Below are 25846 nucleotides of genomic sequence, written 5' to 3'. Positions count from 1 at the left end.
TGCGTTGGAGAGAACGGAGGGACATTGAGTGACGTTGATGGGGAGTTGTGCGTTGGAGAGAACGGAGGGACATTGAGTGACGTTGATGGGGAGTTGTGCGTTGGAGAGAACGGTGGGACATTGAGTGATGTTGATGGGGAGTTGTGCGTTGGAGAGAACGGAGGGACATTGAGTGATGTTGATGGGGAGTTGTGCGTTGGAGAGAACGGAGGGACATTGAGTGACGTTGATGGGGAGTTGTGCGTTGGAGAGAACGGAGGGACATTGAGTGACGTTGATGGGGAGTTGTGCGTTGGAGAGAACGGAGGGACATTGAGTGACGTTGATGGGGAGTTGTGCGTTGGAGAGAACGGAGGGACATTGAGTGACGTTGATGGGGAGTTGTGCGTTGGAGAGAACGGTGGGACATTGAGTGATGTTGATGGGGAGTTGTGCGTTGGAGAGAACGGTGGGACATTGAGTGACGTTGATGGGGAGTTGTGCGTTGGAGAGAACGGTGGGACATTGAGTGACGTTGATGGGGAGTTGTGCATTGGAGAGAACGGAGGGACATTGAGTGATGTTGATGGGGAGTTGTGCGTTGGAGAGAACGGAGGGACATTGAGTGATGTTGATGGGGAGTTGTGAGTTGAAGAGAACGGAGGGACATTGAGTGATGTTGATGGGGAGTTGTGCGTTGGAGAGAACGGAGGGACATTGAGTGACGTTGATGGGGAGTTGTGCGTTGGAGAGAACGGAGGGACATTGAGTGACGTTGATGGGGAGTTGTGAGTTGGAGAGAACGGAGGGACATTGATGGGGAGTTGTGCGTTGGAGAGAACGGAGGGACATTGATTGACGGTGATGGGGAGTTGTGCGTTGGAGAGAACGAAGGGACATTGAGTGACGTTGATGGGGAGTTGTGAGTTGGAGAGAACGGAGGGACATTGATGGGGAGTTGTGCGTTGGAGAGAACGGAGGGACATTGAGTGATGTTGATGGGGAGTTGTGCGTTGGAGAGAACGGAGGGACATTGAGTGATGTTGATGGGGAGTTGTGCGTTGGAGAGAACGGAGGGACATTGAGTGATGTTGATGGGGAGTTGTGCGTTGGAGAGAACGAAGGGACATTGAGTGACGTTGATGGGGAGTTGTGCGTTGGAGAGAACGGAGGGACATTGAGTGATGTTGATGGGGAGTTGTGCTTTGGAGAGAACGGAGGGACATTGAGTGATGTTGATGGGGAGTTGTGCGTTGGAGAGAACGGAGGGACATTGAGTGATGTTGATGGGGAGTTGTGCGTTGGAGAGAACGGAGGGACATTGAGTGATGTTGATGGGGAGTTGTGCGTTGGAGAGAACGGAGGGACATTGATTGACGGTGATGGGGAGTTGTGAGTTGAAGAGAACGGAGGGACATTGAGTGACGTTGATGGGGAGTTGTGCGTTGGAGAGAACGGAGGGACATTGAGTGACGTTGATGGGGAGTTGTGCGTTGGAGAGAACGGAGGGACATTGATGGGGAGTTGTGCGTTGGAGAGAACGGAGGGACATTGAGTGATGTTGATGGGGAGTTGTGCGTTGGAGAGAACGGAGGGACATTGAGTGACGTTGATGGGGAGTTGTGCGTTGGAGAGAACGGAGGGACATTGATGGGGAGTTGTGCGTTGGAGAGAACGGAGGGACATTGAGTGATGTTGATGGGGAGTTGTGCGTTGGAGAGAACGGAGGGACATTGAGTGATGTTGATGGGGAGTTGTGCGTTGGAGAGAACGAAGGGACATTGAGTGACGTTGATGGGGAGTTGTGCGTTGGAGAGAACGGAGGGACATTGAGTGATGTTGATGGGGAGTTGTGAGTTGGAGAGAACGGAGGGACATTGAGTGATGTTGATGGGGAGTTGTGAGTTGAAGAGAACGGAGGGACATTGAGTGATGTTGATGGGGAGTTGTGAGTTGGAGAGAACGGAGGGACATTGAGTGATGTTGATGGGGAGTTGTGCGTTGGAGAGAACGGAGGGACATTGAGTGGTGTTGATGGGGAGTTGTGCGTTGGAGAGAACGGAGGGACATTGAGTGATGTTGATGGGGAGTTGTGAGTTGGAGAGAACGGAGGGACATTGAGTGATGTTGATGGGGAGTTGTGAGTTGAAGAGAACGGAGGGACATTGAGTGATGTTGATGGGGAGTTGTGCGTTGGAGAGAACGGAGGGACATTGAGTGATGTTGATGGGGAGTTGTGAGTTGAAGAGAACGGAGGGACATTGAGTGATGTTGATGGGGAGTTGTGAGTTGAAGAGAACGGAGGGACATTGAGTGACGTTGATGGGGAGTTGTGCGTTGGAGAGAACGGAGGGACATTGAGTGACGTTGATGGGGAGTTGTGAGTTGAAGAGAACGGAGGGACATTGAGTGATGTTGATGGGGAGTTGTGCGTTGGAGAGAACGGAGGGACATTGATTGACGGTGATGGGGAGTTGTGAGTTGAAGAGAACGGAGGGACATTGAGTGACGTTGATGGGGAGTTGTGCGTTGGAGAGAACGGAGGGACATTGAGTGATGTTGATGGGGAGTTGTGAGTTGGAGAGAACGGAGGGACATTGAGTGATGTTGATGGGGAGTTGTGCGTTGGAGAGAACGGAGGGACATTGAGTGACGTTGATGGGGAGTTGTGCGTTGGAGAGAACGGAGGGACATTGAGTGATGTTGATGGGGAGTTGTGCGTTGGAGAGAACGGAGGGACATTGAGTGATGTTGATGGGGAGTTGTGCGTTGAAGAGAACGGAGGGACATTGAGTGACGTTGATGGGGAGTTGTGCGTTGAAGAGAACGGAGGGACATTGAGTGATGTTGATGGGGAGTTGTGCGTTGGAGAGAACGGAGGGACATTGAGTGATGTTGATGGGGAGTTGTGAGTTGGAGAGAACGGAGGGACATTGAGTGACGTTGATGGGGAGTTGTGCGTTGGAGAGAACGGAGGGACATTGAGTGACGTTGATGGGGAGTTGTGCGTTGGAGAGAACGGAGGGACATTGAGTGACATTGATGGGGAGTTGTGCGTTGAAGAGAACGGAGGGACATTGAGTGATGTTGATGGGGAGTTGTGCATTGGAGAGAACGGAGGGACATTGAGTGACGTTGATGGGGAGTTGTGCATTGGAGAGAACGGAGGGACATTGAGTGACGTTGATGGGGAGTTGTGCGTTGGAGAGAACGGAGGGACATTGAGTGACGTTGATGGGGAGTTGTGCGTTGGAGAGAACGGAGGGACATTGAGTGATGCCGACTGAGGAGGTGTGAACTACACGCGTCAATAAAAAACACCGAGAAAAACAAAGAAGCTGTCGCTTCAGTACGAGTCCTACACATGTTTCTCAGCGTGGGGATGCTCATGTTTATTCGATGTAAATTGTTACTGTTTCACATAGCTTACCTATTCCCTTTGCACCATTTTTAATATCCAACTCATCTTCTTGGTTCTTTCGGTAAAGTCACGTAGAAGGGAAATAATAAAATATTAAAAATAAAACATAATAAAATAATTCTCACGACGTTTCGGCCACAACGCAAGCAGCCGTCCTCAGGTGAAGAACAGGTCTGTCACTGTCTTTCCGACAGACCTGTTCTTCACCTGCTTGCGTTGTGGCTGAAACGTCGTGAGAATTATTTTATTATGTTTTATTTGTATTATTTTATTATTTCCCTTCTACGTGACTTTACCGAAAGAACCAAGAAGATGAATCCCTGCAGTCACGAAAGCTTTAAATCCAAATGTAATATCCAACTCGTAATAACTCGTGGATGCGTTTCTGATGGGTTCCCTGCTTTTCTTCTTTCACAATTTACGTCTCAATACTCTGTGGTTCTTTCGGGGAAGTCACGTAGGTGAAAATAAAAATGAAAAGAACTCAATTAAATCACGACGTTTCGGAAGCATTTTATATTATTTTTTTTATTGACCTACGTGACTTTTCTTCTTGGTTCTTTCGGTAAAGTCACGTAGAAGGGAAATAATAAAATAATAAAATAAAACATAATAAAATACAATTCTCACGACGTTTCGGCCACAACGCAAGCAGCCGTCCTCAGGTGAAGAACAGGGCTGTCGGAAAGACAACGTCTGAATGAACACCACCAGGCTTGGCAGGGTATATTTTAGCTGGGTTAGAGGGGGAAGAGCGCCTTGACAAACGAATTTGCATATCAAGAGGAATTTAGCATATTTATGGGAAATGCAGATATGGGATTAGTCACTACTTGTGGAATGCGTAGGATGTGGGCGGGGGGTTTCAAACTCATATTATGCCCGTGCATTATGCAGGATTAGCAGCATCAAAGGGAGGACGTAGGGTTAGCAGTAATAGAGGGAAGGAATTTTAATAGTAAGGAGCAGCAGCAGCTAAACTTTACCGAAAGAACCACAGAGTCATATGGATCCTTGCAGTCACGAAAACTTCAAATCTAGAATTAATTTTTACAATGTTCCTGGTGTGGCCGAACATTCCAATGTTGAAAATGTATCTGCAAATTACCCGATTTGCATCACAAAGAGCAGCCTAATCGCCCTTTCGAAAATGTATCTTGAGAGTCATTGAGGATTTTCTGGGTACACCAACAGAATGCAAAAACACGAAATTACCGAACGCGTGTTTGAGCCCAACACGTGTTACCTAACGAGGTCTCTTTTGAGGAACACGAGGGTTATGTTTTGGCTCTATGTGATTTAACGCTGCTTAAGATGATCATATCCGCAACTAAAACTAGTGTCGTGAGAGTGTTTCTCGTTTTGGAACAAATTAATCAAAATTCAAATCGCTCGTTATTGCGAATTATCAGAGAAAGAATGCTCGTTAGGTGCGATACGCCTGTACAGATGTACAGATGTACATACATTCCTGCCAATGTGTTTTTTACACCAAATGCACGCCTGGGGCAAAACAGCAAAAGGACAACAACAACAACAGCAAGACTCCACGACTACACCATGACAAGTACAAGAGTTACACACCAAGACAACAACAGTCCCAGAACACACCAACATCATACTGGTAGGAACCCCCTGGTTACACCAGCCCACAGGGGATTATTGTGTCCGTCGTGCAGGGAGGGGCTGGGGTGTGGAGGGAGGGGCCGGGTGGGGAGGGGCGGGTGGGGTGGGGCTTGGTGGAGAGGGGCTGGGTGGGGAGGGTGGGGAGGGGCTGGGTGGGGAGGGGCTGGGTGGGGAGGGGCTGGTCACCCCATGGTGCCCTTATAAAACTCAACGTTTAACCTCTCTTGTAGCCCCGCCCACCACCCCAACACGTTCCATTCCCTGGTTACCACATTCAGATAAGCCCTTCCACCCTTAACTTGTATATAAGGGCTGGTCTCTTGGATTTTTGCCTCACTTGATGCAGTAATTTTTTCTGTGACGGTTCCACCTGCTGACGGAGACTTGTGTTGCCTCCGAAACGTCGTGATTTATTATTTTATTTCTATTATTAATTTTAGTAATTTAATTTTTACCTACGTGACTTTACCAGAAAAAACCTAAGAGTACTCACGCCGGCATGTGCCCGCCCTCACAATCCGGCATATTTGCGGAATACACCACGCCACCGTTGACCCTGCAGGCCATTGCCCGAGAAACCCAACGTTCCTACCAGCTCCCTCCGCAAGAATGTGTTTTCGTCCCTCAATTGTATTTTACATTGACATTAAACTATTGCTGCACGGTGAGTAAGGATCGATGTTACAAAACACATTTCCAAATGTGGCTGCTGTATCTGGCACTACGAACCGTCTGCTTCAGCATATTTATTCATGGACGGTTTACGATGTTTGTTGGAAGAACCTTGTTTGATAATACAGCACTCACTGATTCACTCCACTTCGTCATCGTAAAACAGAGAGGCTCACGTTTGAAAAATGTATACGTATGATGGATTAAATATTCTTCTTGGTTCTTTCGGTAAAGTCACGTAGAAGGGAAATAATAAAATAATAAAAATAAAACACAATAAAATAATTCTCACAACGCAAGCAGCCGTCCTCAGGTTGAGAACAGGTCTGTCGAGAAGACAGAGTCTGAATGAAACATGCTCCAAGCTCGTGTGCTGTTTCATTCAGACTCTGTCGCCTCGACGGACCTGGTTTTCACCTGAGGACGGCTGCTTGCGTTGTGGCCGAAACGTCGTGAGAATTATTTTATTGTGTTTTATTTTTATTATTTTATTATTTCCCTTCTACGTGATGACTTTACTGAAAGAACCAAGAAGATGAATCCCTGCAGTCACGAAAGCTTTAAATCGAGGATTAAATATTCATAATTGCTGTAAATATGCACAACTATGTTTGCATAAACTATTCTCATGTGAGTGATGCGAAGCGATCTGTAATTTCGGCTGTGGCTGGGTCACGTGGCCCGTGCAACAGGAGTATAAGTGACAGTGTTCTGGGGATAGAGGATCATGCTCTGGGATGAGAACCTAAAGGTGAGTGTGTGGGTTACTCCTGACTGGTCTCGTTATACTGGTTGGAACCTCCTGGTTACACCAGCCCACAGGAGATTATTGTGTCCGTCCGTCCGTCGTGCAGGGAGGGGCCGGGTGGGGAGGGTGGGGAGGGGCTGGGTGGTGAGGGGCTGGTCACCCCGTGGTGCCCTTATAAAACTCAACGTTTAACCTACTCACGCCGGCTTGTGCTCGCCCTCACAGTCGGGCATATTTGCGAAATACACCACGCCGCCGTTACTAAAACAATTTTTTTTTACTTTAACAAGGAAGTCTCCGCTGAGTTTCGCATATTTTTTTTTAAAGAAGCGAACCTGGGTCGTTTTATTTTTACAAGCTTTCATTTAACTCACTCTGTCTGTTGTTGTTGTTGTCGTTGTATCCTCAAATCTTGTAACTCAACTTTAACCCACTTCCCAATGTGGTATCGACTGCAAACTTGGTATACTTATGTCGTACTGATGACAATACTATATTCTATCATAAAAAAAAACATTTAAACAATCTTTTTATCTTCTTGGTCTTTCGGTAAAGTCACGTAGAAGGGAAATAATAAAATAATAAAACATAATAATTCTCACGACGTTTCGGCCACAACGCAAGCAGCCGTCCTCAGGTGAAGAACAGGTCTGTCGGAAAGACATCATCTGGGACAGACCTGTTTTTCACCTGAGGACGGCTGCTTGCGTTGTGGCCGAAACGTCGTGAGAATTATTTAATTGGTTTATTTTTATTATTTTATTATTTCCCTTCTACGTGACTTTACCGAAAGAACCAAGAAGATGAATCCCTGCAGTCACGAAAGCTTTAAATCGAAATTCTTTTTTACGTGTTATGTTTCGGCTTGGGTCTAATTGTCCACGCTCAACTTACGTTGGCTGTAATTGGCCACGCTCCCTTACGTTGTGGCAAAACTTCGGGGCCACTTCCTGGAGTCGTGGAGTTTTGCCATTACTAGTACGTTACATTTCATTAAAGCGTGTTTAAAAAAAAAGTATTTTTTAATATTACTTATTAAACATTAATAAATGAAACCCGCTGATATAACACATTTGGCATGTGTAGTAATGTAGGTGTCATGCCAAAAATGCTGTGCAAATCATCGTGGCGTGTGCTCATGCACATTAGTGTGAGATGTATACTGATGCGTATTCATATACACAAACAAAGATCTCCCGTATAGCCTTAACAGACTGTAGGGGCAAGTGCTGTTAGCGAGCACCTATGAAGGCCGGAACGGCACACGAGGGGGTGGGTGGCCAGCACCACGCCCGACCGCCTTTGTCTCCCCAGTGGCGATGTTTACACAGCGCACCAGGTACTCATTTAAAGCTGAGTCGACCTAGGAGAGGCCCAGGACCGGTTCAGATAATCGTCACAGGTGTTAGCCGTGAGCGGGAATCGAACCCGGGTCGCCAGGTTCGTAGCGCAGCGTAGCGCTAACCGCTGCACTACCGCTCCCCATCCTTATACACAGAGCATATAAGGACAAGCACAGCAGCGCATGGCTTCAATCCCAGCGTGTACTGACTGGTCTCCCGAATTACATGAAGTACATAAAGTTACCAGGAGGCGAAACGCCGCACGTGCGTTTTATCCGTTCCGCTTGTTGCTGTGAGCGTCGCTTTTCTGTCTCTCTCATCTCTGTCCCCCTCTCTCCTCCCCTCTCTCCTCATTTCTTTTTTTACGATCAGTGGAAACAAGAATATGCTTCGTTAATCATTTTGTAATTTTTTTTTTCAATGCTTTGCTTAATGTGCCCCTCCCCCCTTTTAAATGAAATATTTCACGAAAGATTTCACACTCTGCACTCCTTACGCCCCTACCCCCTCTCTCTCTACCCCCCTCTCTCTACCCCCTCTCTCTCTACCCCCTCTCTCTCTACCCCCTCTCTCTCTACCCCCTCTCTCTCTACCCCCTCTCTCTCTACCCCCTCTCTCTCTACCCCCTCTCTCTCTACCCCTCTCTCTCTACCCCCTCTCTCTCTCTACCCCCTCTCTCCTCTCCCCCTTCCGCTGTTGAAGGGCGACTGCCTCCAACTGTTCAGCAGCAGCAGCGTCCTTCACGAGCCTCCTCCGTGTCACCCACCCACACACCCACCCACACACACCCACACACCCATCCACACACATCCACTAACACCCACCCACACACACACCCACATCCACCCACTAACACCCACACATCCACACCCATCCACACATCCAAACATACCCCCACACACACACCCACACCCAACCACCAATCACCAACTACCCCACCCACCACCACCCCAGCCAACCACCCACCACCACAACCACGGTCACGTGGGTGATTCCACACACCACGAAAACCCACACACAGTCTGACGTCTTTACAGACTCGTCAACAATACAACAACACCACCCACAACACCCACAACAACAGCAACACCCACAACAACAACACCCACCACACCCCCCCATCCCATCCAGAACAATGTCCGGGCGATTTGAAGTTCGCCAGGCAGCGGAGAGCGACTGCGTTGACATCGTGCGCTTGATCAAGGTGAGTACACGCGCAGGTGAAACGACTTCGCGGACACGTTGGGTACATCTCGACCTGGCGAAGTTGTTCAACAAACTCGCACCCGAGAAGAGGTTTTTCCCCACACCCCACCCACCCCCCATTGTTTTCTGGCAAAGTGAAACCCCCTTTCACAAGGAATCGCGTCTGCAAGAAAGACAACGCTTGTGGTCAGAATGCAAACAAAAAAATACACTCTGATAGTTATATATGCATTGTGTTTGATAACGATTGGTCCACACAACTTAACCCTCACCATCTCAATCAGACACTCACCATCTCAATCAGCCACTCACTCGCCATCTCACTCACCTGCCCACTCACCATCTCACTCACCCACTCACTCACCTGCTCACTCACCCACTCACTCACCATCTCACTCACCCACTCACTCACCATCTCACTCACCCGCCCACTCACCATCTCACTCACCCGCTCACTCACCATCTCACTCACCATCTCACTAACCCACCCACTCACTCACCATCTCACTCACCCACCCACTCACCATCTCACCCACCCACTCACCATCTCACCCACCCACCCACTCACCATCTCACTCACCATCTCACTCACCACCCACTCACCCCCTGTGCCCGCAGGAACTTGCCACGTACGAGAAACTCCTGGACCAGGTGGACATCACAGAGGAAGGTGAGGGGGGGTGAGGGGAGGGGTGAGGGGGGAGGGGGGGTGACGGGAGGGGTGAGGGAAGGGTTAGGGGTTTAGGGGGAGGGTGAGGGGAGGGGTGGTGAGGAGGGGTGACGGGGAGAGGGGAGGTGGAGGGGGGTGAGGGGAGGGGTGACGGGGGGGGGGTGAGGGGGGAGGGTGAGGGGAGGGGTGGTGAGGAGGGGTGAGGGGGGTGAGGGGAGGGGTGACGGGGGGGGGGTGAGGGAAGAGTGAGGGTGAGTGAGGGGTACTCGCCTCACTCCCCGTGGTGACGTCACGGGCATCTCACACACACACAAAGACAAAGATGCCCCGTGTAGCCTTAACCAGACTGTTGGGGCAAGTGCTGTTCGCTCACACACGCGCACAAAGGCAGCAAACCGTGGCAATTCCACATTCCTATGGCCGTGGAACCGAGCGAGCGAGTCTGCGATGTCGTGCAGACCTCCGTCGTGACGGGTTTGGAGCGAAGCCGCTCTTCCACTGCCTGGTAGCCGAGGTGCATCATGAGCATCATGAGAAAGGTAATCGCGATGAACGAAACAACTTCACCTGCACACATCATGACGTCATTGTCTTGCCGTCAGTGTTGACAAAGCATGATGACATAATTGTCTGACCGTCAGTGTTGACACGTACAACATGACATCATTGTCCGACCGTGTTGACAGAGCGTGACGTCATTGTCCAGCCGTCAGTGTTGATACAGCGTGACGTCATGTGTCCGACCCAGGGGCCATGCTGGTTGGCTACACGCTGTTCTACGACACCTACAGCACCTGGGTGGGACGCTCATCACACCTGGAGGACCTCTACGTCACCACAGAGTTCAGAGGTCAGCGCTGGGGGTGGGGCCGTGCGCACGGGGGGTGGTCTCATGGCCAACACGATTATCTGAACCGGTCCTGGCCCTCCCCTAGGTCGACTCAGCATCAAATGAGTACTTGGCGCGGTGTGCAGTAAACATCGCCACTGGGGAGACAAAGGCGGCCGGGCGTGGTGCCGTTAGCCTCCCACAACCCCCTCGTGTGCCACAGCGCCGGTAGCCTTCATAGGTGCTCGTTAACTGCACTTGTCCCTGCAGTCTGACCAAGGCTACACGGGTGACCTTTGTCTTTGTCTTTGCTCGCAGGAAGAGGGATTGGCAAGGAGCTCCTGCGGAGGGTTGCGGAGGTAATGGCCTCGACAGAGACGCACCTAGCCTGGCACAGCAGTCAACACACGTCATGCACCTAGCCTGGCACAGCACTCAACCCACGTCATGCACCTAGCCTGGCACAGCACTCAACCCACGTCATGCACCTAGCCTGGCACAGCAGTCAACACACGTCATGCACCTAGACTGGCACAGCACTCAAGCCACGTCATGTACCTAGCCTGGCACAGCACTCAAGCCACGTCATGCACCTAGCCTGGCACAGCACTCAGCCCACGTCATGCACCTAGCCTGGCACAGCACTCAAGCCACGTCATGTACCTAGCCTGGCACAGCACTCAAGCCACGTCATGCACCTAGCCTGGCACAGCACTCAGCCCACCTGATGCACCTAGCCTGGCACAGCACTCAACCCACGTCATGCACCTAGCCTGGCACAGCAGTCAACCCACGTCATGCACCTAGCCTGGCACAGCAGTCAACCCACGTCACCTGAGGTCTGTCCCGTGACCTCGTGCACCTAGCCTGGCACAGCACTCAACCTTCGTCACCTGGGGTCAATCCCGTGACCTCCTGCACCTAGCCTGGCACAGCAGTCATCCGATGGTACCTGCTGGGTCTGTCCCGTGACCTCCTGCACCTAGCCTGGCACAGCAGTCAACCCACGTCACCTGGGGTCAGTCCCGTGACCTCCTGCACCTAACCTGGCACAGCAGTCAACCCATGGCACCTGCCGGGTCTGTCCCGTGACCTCCTGCACCTAGCCTGGCACAGCAGTCAACCCACGTCACCTGGGGTCTGTCCCGTGACCTCCTGCACCTAGCCTGGCACAGCAGTCATCCGATGGCACCTGCTGGGTCTGTCCCGTGACCTCCTGCACCTAGCCTGGCACAGCACTCAACCCATGTCATGCACCTAGCCTGGCACAGCACTCAACCCACGTCATGCACCTAGCCTGGCACAGCACTCAACCCACGTCACCTGGGGTCAGTCCTGTGACCTCCTGCACCTAGCCTGGCACAGCAGTCAACCCACGTCACCTGCTGGGTCAGTCCCGTGACCTCCTGCACCTAGCCTGGCACAGCAGCCAACCCACGTCACCTGGGGTCAGTCCCGTGACCTCCTGCACCTAGCCTGGCACAGCACTCAACCCACGTCACCTGCTGGGTCAGTCCCGTGACCTCCTGCACCTAGCCTGGCACAGCAGCCAACCCACGTCACCTGGGGTCAGTCCCGTGACCTCCTGCACCTAGCCTGGCACAGCACTCAACCCACGTCATCACCTGGAGGTCTGTCCCGTGACCTCGTGCACCTAGCCTGGCACCTTTGCCCCCCCCCCCCCGTGCCCAGGTTTGCCGGCTGAACGGCTGCACGCGCCTCAGCCTGTCCGTGCTGGACTGGAACGTCGCGGCCATGGACTTGTACCGGGCGCGGGGAGCCAGCGACCTCACGGCCGACGAGGGCTGGCACCTCGTCCGCTTCCAGGGGGCCGCGCTCGCCTCGCTGGCAGTGGGGGGCGCCGCCGTGGGGGGCACGGACGTGGGGGGCACGGACGTGGGGGGCGGACTGACCAGCCACGCGCCGGACACTCCTTCCTCCTAAGGGCACCTCGCCAGCAAAGCCGCGCGACATACACCCCACTACCAACATTACCACGCAACCAACATCACCACCACGCTACCAACATCACCACCACGCAACCAACATCACCACCACGCGACACCCACCACCACCACTACCACCACCCACCACCACGCTACCAACATCACCACACTACCAACACCACACCACACTACCAACACCACACCACCACCACACCACGCTACCAACACCACAACCACCCACCCACCACCACCACACTACCAACATCACCACCACCACACTACCAACATCACCACCACCACACTACCAACATCACCACCACCACACTACCAACATCACCACCACCACACTACCAACATCACCACCACCCACCCCACGCCACACCCACCTACCACGACCGTACCACCCCACGCCGCTACCGCTACCCCCACCCACCCCCACTGTGGCAGGTAGAGACTTTAATCACGCAGCAATAAAGTGAAGGTGGACAAAGAGGAGGTGTCAGTGTGGTGGTCAGTGTGGTGGTGGTCAGTGTGGTGGTGGTCAGTGTGGTGGTGGTCAGTGTGGTGATGCCACAGTGGCGGGCTGCATCGGTGCTGCTACTCGTTAACAGCACTTGCCCCAACAGCTTGTTAGAGGCTACACGGGTGGAACCTTTGTCTTTGTTTTTTCGGTGGTGACGGAGCGGGTGGCAGTGATGGTGACGGTGGTGGTAGATGCGATGGGGCTGGATGCGGAAATTCCACATTCCTTTGGTGGTGCCACGTCTATCCTCACCCCAAAACCATGATTTGTACTCGCAGTTACTCAGCTCGGCTACTCAGCCACCCAACCACCCAGCCTCTCAACTACACAGCCAGCCATCGACCCAGTTATTCTGGTAGGAACCTCCTGGTTACTGGGTGGGGCTGGGTGGGGGGTGGGAGGGGTGGGAGGGGTGGGGCTGGGTGGAGAGGGGCTGGTCACCCCGTGGTGCCCTTATAAAACTCAACGTTTAACCTACTCACGCCGGCTTGTGCCCGCCCTCACAGTCGGGCATATTTGTGGCATACACCACGCCGCCGTTGGCCCTGGCCATTGACCGAGCAACCCAACGTTCCTACCAGCTCCCTCCGCAGGAGGAATGTGTTCAAACTATCCAGCCACCCACATACTCAACCGCCCTCTCCTCCCCCCTCTCGCCTCTCTCTCCCCCCTCTCCTCCCTCTGCCCTCCGCTGCTGGAGAGCGACTGCCTCCAACTGTCCAGCAGCAGCAGCAGCAGCGTCCTTCACGAGCCTCCTCCGTGTCACACACACACACACCGACACACACACCCACCCACACCGACACACACACACACTAACACACACTAACATCCACACACACACACCCACTAACATCCACACACACACCCACATCCACTAACACCCGCACACCCACCCACACACACTAACACCCACCCACACACACACCCACCCACACACACACCCACTAACATCCACCCACACACACACACACCCACTAACATCCACCCACACACACACACCCACACACACTAACATCCACCCACACACACACACCCACACACACTAACATCCACCCACACACACACACACTAACATCCACCCACACACACACACCCATTAACATCCACCCACTAATACCCACCAACAACAACAACCGCCATTCGCCACGAAGTGGCGGTGACGTCACCACGACGCTTGTGCCAGGCGATGTGCACCTTAAGGCCACGTGAAGTGTCGAGCGCCCGCTGGCAGGAGGTCACGGGGCAGACCCAGCAGGTGCCACGGGTCGACTGACTGAGATGACCGAGATGACTGGCTGATGCACCACCTGTGTCCCCTACTGTGCCAACTTGTTGTGCTTTAACCACCCGGCGCTCCGCTCGTTGTGGTGAGCGTCGCTCCTCCGCCCTCCGTTGTTGGTGGAGGGTGACTGCCTCCAACTGCCCAGTAGCGTCCTTCACGAGCCTCCTCCACATAGGCCGATCTTGACACCGCTGGTACCAGTCATCGGCAAGTCCACTCAGCTCCACGTCCTCCTGTACCACATCACTCCATCTCTTCTCTAGACCGTGCCGCGCCCGTTTAGCCCCCTCGATCCGGCCGAACAACAAACAAAAGCTCTTTAGGCATGCGGTGGCTGGGCATGTGGGCTACATGACCCAGCCAACGCAGCCTTGCCTGCCGGAGGAGCTCACCGATGGGACTTTGCCCAGATCTTTCAAGGATTTGTCAGCTCCTCACACAATCCAGCCTGGTTAAACCCAGGATGGATCGTAGGCAGGCCAGCCTAAATGTTTCCAACCGGCGAAGATGCTCCACTAGGGGGGTCCACGTTTCGCAAGCGTAGAGAAGGGAGGGAATGCCTGTGGCCGAGAAGACCTGAAGCTTCATGCGGAGCGACAGACCAGGTAGCTTCCACACAGCATTATGCAACCGATGAAAAGATATTGCCACTCGACTGATTCGGAGTGAGACCTCTGCTGTTAAACTGGAGCCGGTCATAAGCACACTGCCCAGGTATTGGAAACTCTCCACTCTCTCCACTACTGCCCCCTCACCGATTGGGAGTTGTGGGGGTGGAGTGTCTGATGGTACAAATACCCAGGCAGGTGCTTAGTTTTGGTGGGGCTGATGGTAAGGCCCCACCTCTTAGTGGCACGCTCCAGTCTCAGCAGCAGCGTCTCCAACTCCTCTTCTGAATGAGCAGCTATTACCAAATCATCGGCATACATAACATGGTTGACCAATAGGGAGCCATCCCTTGATCGCACCCGGGCATCGATCAGCCTCCCATTATATCTGTACCAAATGGAAATTCCCCCGGTATAGCTATTGAAAGCTTCACGAACTACGTGGTCAAAATAGATGTTAAATAATGTGGGAGCCAGAGGACATCCCTGTCGCACCCCAAGGTGTACAGGAAAAGGCTCTGACTCCCGGCCACGTAGTTTTACCCGGGCCCGCTCACCATCATGAAGGTCCTTAATGATCGTGAGCAGACGGTCAGGGACTCTGAAAGCACGAAGAACAACCCAGAGCCCAGGCCTACTGATGGTATCATAGGCCTTGACCAGGTCAATAAAGCAGAGATGTAGGTCTTGTTGGAATTCCCTACACCTCTGCTGTAGCAGACGGATAGAAAATATGGCATCCGTGCAGGACCGCCCTTTCCTGAAATCGCATTGGGGCTCCGCAAGCCTCTCCTCAGTGTGCCTAGCAAGGCGATGTTGAATAATCCTTGCCAGGACGTTTCCCGGCACACTGAGTGAGATGCCCCTGTAGTTGTTACAGTCTGTGCGGTCCCCCCTTCTTAAAGAGGGAGACCACCAGGGCATCCTTCCAATCTTGTGGAACCCATCCAGTAATCCAGACTGTTGTTATCATGTCATATAGGGCAGTCTGTGCACAAACGCTACCCTCCCTCAGCATTTCGCTTGGGATATCATCTCTGCCCGGTGCATTTCCAGGTCTCAGACTCCGGATCGCCTTCAGTACTTCCTCAACAGATGGCACCTCAGCCAGCCACTCACAGGGGGTGAATTCTTCCAATATTTGAGGCACCGCAGCCTCAGCAGGGTCTTCCCCACTTTGTGCCACGATGTTTTCATGGCTGAGGGATTTCCCCTCCCCCAGGACCTCACAGAAATGTTCAGCAAATCTGCAAACCTGTTCCTGGGGGTCAGAGAATGGATAACCGTTTTATCCCCTAATCATGGTAGTAGGTGTGGCGCTGCAGGTTACTTTTTTGATGGAATTAAAAAGGGATTTGTGATCGCGGGCCACTGAGGCAGACTCCATCTCCTCAACAACCCGCGACCACCACCCATCCTTGCAGCGCCTTCCGGTTCTCCGAACCTCCGAGCGAAGGCTGCGGTAAGCCTCCTCATTCTCTGACGTGGGATACTGTAGCAGATGAGAGTGGGCCTGTCGCTTTTTCTCAACCATCCTGAACACCTCCTCTGTCAGCCAGTGTCTCTGGGGAGGTCTGGACCGCGTACCCAAAGCAGCCATTGCAGCTGCATGAGTCGCAGTCCTAAACCTCGCCCATTTACCCTCAACATCAGGAGTGGGGGACGATGCCAACCCCAGCTGCAAGCGATGATGAAATTCTCACTCGCAACTTCCATCAGCTAGCTGAGACCAGGCCACCTTAGGTTGGAATGGGGCCCTGGATGTACACCTACCACCGGAGTGGAAGAATGGCAGGCGCATCTTACAGATGACTAGTCGATGGTCAGAGGGCAGATCAGCTCCACGGTAGGTCCTGGTATGAAGGACATGGGCTCGCATCCGCCGGTCCGTCACTACGTAGTCCAGCAGATGTTCTTGCTTGGACCTGGCATGCATCCATGATGTTGTATGGATGCGCCGATGCCGGAACAGCGTGTTGGTAATTACAAGCCCATGGGCTGCACAAAAATCTAGCAGCCTCCTACCGTTATTATTGAGCTGATCTGGCCCATGCCTTCCAATTACTCCAGACCAGGTGCCAGCATCATGACCAACTCGGGCATTGAAATTACCCAACAAGATGACTCTATCCCGAGGGGGGTACTTTAGCCAGCACCTGTGACAGGAGGTCATAGAAGGCATCTGACTAATCGTCCTTGCCTGCATCCCTCCACGGATGTTCGTCTTCGGTGGGGGCATAAGTAGCCACGACCACCACTCCTCGCCTCTGGTTGATGGGAAGGCGAGCCCAAAGTAACCTGGGGCTTACAGCTTCCCACACCTCACCGCCACGCTCCCACGCCCCCTTCATTCTTTTGTTCAGAAGAAGGGCCACACCCTGTTGTTTGGCAGTCTCCTGCCCCGAGTAGAGGACTGTCCACCCCTCATGGTGGCAGGAGCCAGAGCCGGTCCACCGGACCTCCTGAATGCCACAGAGATCCAGGCGGTACCGGTCCAGCTCCCGACAGAGGAGTGGCAGCCTCTCCTCCGCAGTGAGCCTTCGAACATTCCACGTGGCCATCCGAAGTGGCTTTTCCTTGTTTCTGGAGAAGCCCCGAGGGTAAATATTTAATCTACTGGCTCCGCCAAATGGGGTTTGGCCAGGAGACGTCATAGACGCCTGTCCCCCCCGGGGCCTCCGGCACAAGCGTATTAGTTACATATTTCATTCGTGGGTGAGTGATAATTTATTGAAGGTGGAGGAGTTACCAGCCCCTCGCACCTGTCCAGAGCCCCCATTTATTCACTGTGGTGGTCAGAGACGCCACGAAGAGAGAAGCCAAGAATTGTCCCTCCCCCCACGGCACTGCCCGCGACAGCGTTGCCCGTCTGGCACCTCGAGGGGGTTGTTATTGCCGCACCACCCACCCACCCACCAATCACCAACCACCAACTACCCCCCCCCTATCACCACACCACATCCCACCACAATCACGGTCACGTGGCTGATTCCACACACGAAAACCCACACACAGTCTGACGTTTTTACAGACTCGTCAACAACACAACAACACCACAACACCACCCACAACAACAACCACAACAACAGCAACACCCACAACAACAACCACAACACCCCCCCCATCCCATCCAGAGCAATGTCCGGGCAATTTGAAGTTCGCCAGGCAGCGGAGAGCGACTGCGTTGACATCCTGCGCCTGATCAAGGTGAGGACACGCGCAGGTGAAACGACTTCGCGGACACGTCGAGGACATTTGTGCCTGGGTGAAGTCGTTCAACAAACTTACACCTTTCGATTTAAAGCTTTCGTGACTGCAGCGATTCATCTTCTTGGTTCTTTCGGTAAAGTCACGTAGAATGGAAATAATAAAATAAAAATAAAATATAATAAAATAATTCTCACGACGTTTCGGCCACAACGCAAGCAGCCGTCCTCGGGTGAAGAACAGGTCTGTCAGAAAGACAGCGTCATTTAGACAGGTCTGTCAGAAAGACAGCGTCATTCAGACGCTGTCTTTCTGACAGACCTGTTCTTCACCCGAGGACGGCTGCTTGCGTTGTGGCCAAAACGTCGTGAGAATTATTTTATTGTTATTATTTTATTATCTCCCTTCTACGTGACTTCACCGAAAGAACCAAGAAGATGAAACTTACACCTGTGGTTCTTCTTCACCTGAGGGGTCGGGGGGGTAGGGGGGGGGCATCACGCAAGGCCCTGGTGGTGCGTGAGAGACATCTCAATCAGACACTCACTCATCCGCTCACCAGCTCACTCACACCACTCACCATTGCAATCAGCCACTCAACTCACCCGCTCACCAACTCAATCAGCCACTCACTCACCCGCTCACCAGCTCACTCACCCACTCACCATTGCAATCAGCCACTCACTCACCCGCTCACCATCCCAATCAGCCACTCAACTCACCCGCTCACCATCCCAATCAGCCACTCAACTCACCCGCTCACCATCTCAATCAGCCACTCACTCACCCGCTCACCAGCTCACCCACTCACTCACCATCGCAATCAGCCACTCACTCACCCACTCACCAGCTCACCCACTCACTCACCATCGCAATCAGCCATTCACTCAACCGCTCACCAGCTCACTCACCCGCTCACCATCGCAATCACCCACCCACTTACCAATCGCAGTCACCCATTCACTCAGCCACTCACCCACCAGCTCACTCAACCACATCACCCACTCACATAAACATTGTTTATGTCTCAAAAGTACACAAAGTGGCTATTGTTCCCCACGAACTTGCGGGTAATAATAGCACACGAAATTAAAAAATAACCACTTAGTACCCAGTAACAAAAATGGTGTTACAGTGTTATTTATAAGATGACATTCAACCGGGGATCTCAGTGCGACATGCGCCAAGTTAGGAAGTTTAAATATTCTACTGCAAAGTCAGAGTCCACTGGTCAATAAAACTCAAAGATGATTAACCACTTCCACGGGCCGATTGCTTGCATGACCTATATCCAGTTTAAATGATTCGCAGGAAAACAGCGGTGTTGGAGATCTGGTTATTGTTACACTCATCCACTCACCTCACTCACCCACTCACCATCCACTCACTCACCATCCACTCACTCACCCACTCACTCACTCACCCACTCACCATCCACTCACTCACCCACTCACTCATCCACTCACCCACTCACTCACTCATCCACTCACCCACTCACTCACCCACTCACCCCCTTGTGCCATGTGCTCGCAGGAACTTGCCACATTCGGGAAAATCCTGGACCAGGTGGACATCACAGAGGAGGGTGAGGGGAGGGGTGAGGGGAGGGGGGGAGGGTGAGGGGAGGGTGAGGGGGGGGGTGACGGGGGGGGGTGAGGGAAGGGTGAGGGGGGAGGGTGAGGGGAGGGGTGGTGAGGAGGGGTGAGGGGGGAGGGGTGACGGGGGGGGTGAGGGAAGGGTGAGGGGGGGAGGGTGAGGGGTGGTGAGGAGGGGGGGGAGGGGAGGGTGAGGGGAGGGTGAGGGGGGGGGGGGTGGAGGGGAGGTGAGGAGGGGTGAGGGGAGGGGGGGGTGACGGGGGGGGTGAGGGAAGGGTGAGGGGTGGTGAGGAGGGGGTGAGGGGAGGGGGTGAGGGGGGGGGGGTGAGGGGGGGGGGTGAGGGTAAAGGGGAGGGGGGTGAGGGGGGGGGGGGTGAGGGGGGGGGTGAGGGTAAAGGGGAGGGGGGTGAGGGGGGGGGGTGAGGGGGGGGGTGAGGGTAAAGGGGGGGGAGGGTGAGGGGAGGGTGAGGGGGGGGGTACTCGCCTCACTCCCCGTGGTGACGTCACGAGCATCCCACACACACAAAGACAAAGATGCCCCGTGTAGCCTTGACCAGACTGTTGGGGCAAGTGCTGTTCGCTCACACACGCGCACAAAGGCAGCAAACCGTGGCAATTCCACATTCCTATGGCCGTGGAACCGAGCGAGCGAGTCTGCGATGTCGTGCAGACCTCCGTCGTGACGGGTTTGGAGCGAAGCCGCTCTTCCACTGCCTGGTAGCCGAGGTGCATCATGAGCATCATGAGCAAGGTAATCGCGATGAACGAAACAACTTCACCTGCACACATCATGACGTCATTGTCTTGCCGTCAGTGTTGACAAAGCATGATGACATCATTGTCTGACCGTCAGTGTTGACACGTACAACATGACATCATTGTCCGACCGTGTTGACAGAGCGTGACGTCATTGTCCAGCCGTCAGTGTTGATACAGCGTGACGTCATGTGTCCGACCCAGGGGCCATGCTGGTTGGCTACACGCTGTTCTACGACACCTACAGCACCTGGGGTGGGACGCTCATCACACCTGGAGGACCTCTACGTCACCACAGAGTTCAGAGGTCAGCGCTGGGGGTGGGGGCCGTGCGCACGGGGGGTGGTCTCATGGCCAACACGATTATCTGAACTGGTCCTGGCCCTCCCCTAGGTCGACTCAGCATCAAATGAGTACTTGGCGCGGTGTGCAGTAAACATCGCCACTGGGGGAGACAAAGGCGGCCGGGCGTGGTGCCGTTAGCCTCCCACAACCCCCTCGTGTGCCACAGCGCCGGTAGCCTTCATAGGTGCTCGTTAACTGCACTTGTCCCTGCAGTCTGACCAAGGCTACACGGGGGACCTTTGTCTTTGTCTTTGCTCGCAGGAAGAGGGATTGGCAAGGAGCTCCTGCGGAGGGTTGCGGAGGTAATGGCCTCGGCAGAGACGCACCTAGCCTGGCACAGCACTCAACCCACGTCATGCACCTAGCCTGGCACAGCAGTCAACACACGTCATGCACCTAGCCTGGCACAGCAGTCAACACACGTCATGCACCTAGACTGGCACAGCACTCAAGCCACGTCATGTACCTAGCCTGGCACAGCACTCAAGCCACGTCATGCACCTAGCCTGGCACAGCACTCAGCCCACGTGATGCACCTAGCCTGGCACAGCACTCAACCCACGTCATGCACCTAGCCTGGCACAGCAGTCAACCCACGTCATGCACCTAGCCTGGCACAGCACTCAACCCACGTCATGCACCTAGCCTGGCACAGCACTCAGCCCACGTCATGCACCTAGCCTGGCACCTTTGCCCCCCCCCCCCCCCCCCCCGTGCCCAGGTTTGCCGGCTGAACGGCTGCACGCGCCTCAGCCTGTCCGTGCTGGACTGGAACGTCGCGGCCATGGACTTGTACCGGGCGCGGGGAGCCAGCGACCTCACGGCCGACGAGGGCTGGCACCTCGTCCGCTTCCAGGGGGCCGCGCTCGCCTCGCTGGCAGTGGGGGGCGCCGCCGTGGGGGGCACGGACGTGGGGGGCACGGACGTGGGGGGCGGACTGACCAGCCACGCGCCGGACACTCCTTCCTCCTAAGGGCACCTCGCCAGCAAAGCCGCGCGACATACACCCCACTACCAACATCACCACGCAACCAACATCACCACCACGCTACCAACATCCACCCCACGCGACACCCACCACCACCACTACCACCACCCACCACCACCCACGCCACACCCACACCACACTACCTACACCCACCACCACGCTACCAACATCACCACACTACCAACACCACACCACACTACCAACACCACACCACACTACCAACACCACACCACACTACCAACACCACACCACCACCCACCCCACGCCACACCCACCTACCACGACCGTACCACCCCACGCCGCTACCGCTACCCCCACCCACCCCCACTGTGGCAGGTAGAGACTTTGATCACGCAGCAATAAAGTGAAGGTGGACAAAGAGGAGGCGTCAGTGTGGTGGTCAGTGTGGTGGTCAGTGTGGTGGTGGTCAGTGTGGTGATGCCACAGTGGCGGGCTGCATCGGTGCTGCTACTCGTTAACAGCACTTGCCCCAACAGCTTGTTAGAGGCTACACGGGTGGAACCTTTGTCTTTGTTTTTTCGGTGGTGACGGAGCGGGTGGCAGTGATGGTGACGGTGGTGGTAGATGCGATGGGGCTGGATGCGGAAATTCCACATTCCTTTGGTGGTGCCACGTCTATCCTCACCCCAAAACCATGATTTGTACTCGCAGTTACTCAGCTCGGCTACTCAGCCACCCAACCACCCAGCCTCTCAACTACACAGCCAGCCATCGACCCAGTTATTCTGGTAGGAACCTCCTGGTTACTGGGTGGGGCTGGGTGGGGGGTGGGAGGGGTGGGAGGGGTGGGGCTGGGTGGAGAGGGGCTGGTCACCCCGTGGTGCCCTTATAAAACTCAACGTTTAACCTACTCACGCCGGCTTGTGCCCGCCCTCACAGTCGGGCATATTTGCGGCATACACCACGCCGCCGTTGACCCTGGCCATTGACCGAGCAACCCAACGTTCCTACCAGCTCCCTCCGCAGGAGGAATGTGTTCAAACTATCCAGCCACCCACATACTCAACCGCCCTCTCCTCCCCCCTCTCGCCTCTCTCTCCCCCCTCTCCTCCCTCTGCCCTCCGCTGCTGGAGAGCGACTGCCTCCAACTGTCCAGCAGCAGCAGCGTCCTTCACGAGCCTCCTCCGTGTCACACACACACACACCGACACACACACCCACCCACACCGACACACACACCCACCCACACCGACACACACACCCACCCACACCGACACACACACACACTAACACACACTAACATCCACACACACACACCCACTAACATCCACACACACACCCACATCCACTAACACCCGCACACCCACCCACACACACCCACCCACACACACCCCCACACACACCCACTAACATCCACCCACACACAAACACCCACACACACACACACCCACACACACTAACATCCACCCACACACACACACCCACTAACATCCACCCACACACCCACACCCACTAATACCCACCAACAACAACCGCCATTCGCCACGAAGTGGCGGTGACGTCACCACGACGCTTGTGCCAGGCGATGTGCACCTTAAGGCCACGTGAAGTGTCGAGCGCCCGCTGGCAGGAGGTCACAGGGCAGACCCAGCAGGTGCTACGGGTCGACTGACTGAATTGACCGAGATGACTGGCTGATGCACCACCTGTGTCCCCTACTGTGCCAACTTGTTGTGCTTTAACCACCCGGCGCTCCGCTCGTTGTTGTGAGCGTCGCTCCTCCGCCCTCCGTTGTTGGTGGAGGGTTACTGCCTCCAACTGCCCAGTAGCGTCCTTCACGAGCCTCCACCACATAGGCCGATCTTGACACCGCTGGTACCAATCATCGGCAAGTCCACTCAGCTCCACGTCCTCCTGTACCACATCACTCCATCTCTTCTCTAGACCATGCCGCGCCCGTTTAGCCCCCTCGATCCGGCCGAACAACAAACAAAAGCTCTTTAGGCATGCGGTGGCTGGGCATGCGGGCTACATGACCCAGCCAACGCAGCCTTGCCTGCCGGAGCTCACCGATGGGACTTTGCCCAGATCTTTCAAGGATTTGTCAGCTCCTCACACAATCCAGCCTGGTTAAACCCAGGATGGATCGTAGGCAGGCCAGCCTAAATATTTCCAACAGGCGACGATGCTCCATTAGGGGGGTCCACGTTTCGCAAGCGTATAGAAGGGAGGGAATGACTGTGGCCGAGAAGACCTGAAGCTTCATGCGGAGCGACAGACCAGGTAGCTTCCACACAGCATTATGCAACCGATGAAAAGATATTGCCGCTCGACTGATTCGGAGTGAGACCTCTGCTGTTAAACTGGAGCCGGTCATAAGCACACTGCCCAGGTATGGGAAACTCTCCACTCTCTCCACTACTGCCCCATCACCGATTGGGAGTTGTGGGGGTGGAGTGTCTGATGGTACAAATACCCAGGCAGGTGCTAAGTTTTGGTGGGGCTGATGGTAAGGCCCCACCTCTTAGTGGCACGCTCCAGTCTCAGCAGCAGCGTCTCCAACTCCTCTTCTGAATGAGCAGCTATTACCAAATCATCGGCATACATAACATGGTTGCCCAATAGGGAGCCATCCCTTGATCGCACCCGGGCATCGATCAGCCTCCCATTATATCTGTACCAAATGGAAATTCCCCCGGTATAGCTATTGAAAGCTTCACGAACTATGTGGTCAAAATAGATGTTAAATAATGTGGGAGCCAGAGGACATCCCTGTCGCACCCCAAGGTGTACAGGGAAAGGCTCTGACTCCCGGCCACGTAGTTTTACCCGGGCCCGCTCACCATCATGAAGGTCCTTAATGATCGTGAGCAGACGGTCAGGGACTCCGAAAGCACGAAGAACAACCCAGAGCCCAGGCCTACTGATGGTATCATAGGCCTTGACCAGGTCAATAAAGCAGAGATGTAGGTCTTGTTGGAATTCCCTACACCTCTGCTGTAGCAGACGGATAGAAAATATGGCATCCGTGCAGGACCGCCCTTTCCTGAAATCGCATTGGGGCTCCGCAAGCCTCTCCTCAGTGTGCCTAGCAAGGCGATGTTGAATAATCCTTGCCAGGACATTTCCCGGCACACTGAGTGAGATGCCCCTGTAGTTGTTACAGTCTGTGTGGTCCCCCTTCTTAAAGGGGGAGACCACCAGGGCATCCTTCTAATCTTGTGGAACCCATCCAGTGATCCAGACTGTTGTTATCATGTCACATAGGGCAGTCTGTGCACAAACGCTACCCTCCCTCAGCATTTCGCTTGGGATATCATCTCTGCCCGGTGCCTTTCCAGGTCTCAGACTCCGGATCGCCTTCAGTACTTCCTCAACAGATGGCACCTCAGCCAGCCACTCACAGGGGGTGAATTCTTCCAATATTTGAGGCACCGCAGCCTCAGCAGGGTCTTCCCCACTTTGTGCCACGATGTTTTCATGGCTGAGGGATTTCCCCTCCCCCAGGACCTCACAGAAATGTTCAGCAAATCTGCAAACCTGTTCCTGGGGGTCAGAGATTGGATAACCGTTTTTTCCCCTAATCATGGTAATAGGTGTGGCGCTGCAGGTTACTTTTTTGATGGAATTAAAAAGGGATTTGTGATCGCGGGCCACTGAGGCAGACTCCATCTCCTCAACAACCCGCGACCACCACCCATCCTTGCAGCGCCTTCCGGTTCTCCAAACCTCCGAGCGAAGGCTGCGGAAAGCCTCCTCATTCTCTGACGTGGGATACTGTAGCAGATGAGAGTGGGCCTGTCGCTTTTTCTCAACCATCCTGAACACCTCCTCTGTCAGCCAGTGTCTCTGGGAAGGTCTGGACCGCGTACCCAAAGCAGCCATTGCAGCTGCATGAGTCGCAGTCCTAAACCTCGCCCATTTATCCTCAACATCAGGAGTGGGGGACGATGCCAACCCCAGCTGCAAGCGATGATGAAATTCTCACTCGCAACTTCCATCAGCTAGCTGAGACCAGGCCACCTTAGGTTGGAATGGGGCCCTGGATGTACACCTACCACCGGAGTGGAAGAATGGCAGGCGCATCTTACAGATGACTAGTCGATGGTCAGAGGGCAGATCAGCTCCACGGTAGGTC

General features: G+C 54.2%; 2 protein-coding genes and 1 long non-coding RNA gene across 3 annotated transcripts in view; 2 read left to right on the top strand and 1 right to left on the bottom strand.

Moving 5' to 3' along the window:
* LOC144952421 (uncharacterized) overlaps positions 1–25846 on the bottom strand; it is a 224979-nt gene that overhangs the window by 87414 nt on the left and 111719 nt on the right. The gene's annotated exons all lie outside the window — the stretch shown is intronic.
* On the top strand, positions 8748–12886 carry LOC144952464 (thialysine N-epsilon-acetyltransferase-like). The gene is made up of 6 exons (XM_078882876.1): positions 8748–8993; positions 9614–9665; positions 10124–10204; positions 10414–10515; positions 10813–10853; positions 12187–12886. The coding sequence occupies exons 1-6, from the start codon at positions 8925–8927 to the stop codon at positions 12436–12438; spliced, it is 597 nt and encodes a 198-aa protein (XP_078739002.1). The 5' UTR covers positions 8748–8924; the 3' UTR covers positions 12439–12886.
* Positions 17995–22116, top strand: LOC144952465 (thialysine N-epsilon-acetyltransferase-like). The gene is given in 7 exon segments (XM_078882877.1): positions 17995–18063; positions 19597–19648; positions 20329–20409; positions 20619–20668; positions 20670–20721; positions 21021–21061; positions 21481–22116. Coding segments are annotated over 7 exon segments (597 nt in total). The 3' UTR covers positions 21733–22116.

This window comes from Lampetra fluviatilis, chromosome 67, assembly GCF_964198595.1.
Source record: "Lampetra fluviatilis chromosome 67, kcLamFluv1.1, whole genome shotgun sequence".
Taxonomy (NCBI): domain Eukaryota; kingdom Metazoa; phylum Chordata; class Hyperoartia; order Petromyzontiformes; family Petromyzontidae; genus Lampetra; species Lampetra fluviatilis.
This window is presented reverse-complemented; position numbering and strand designations above follow the sequence as displayed.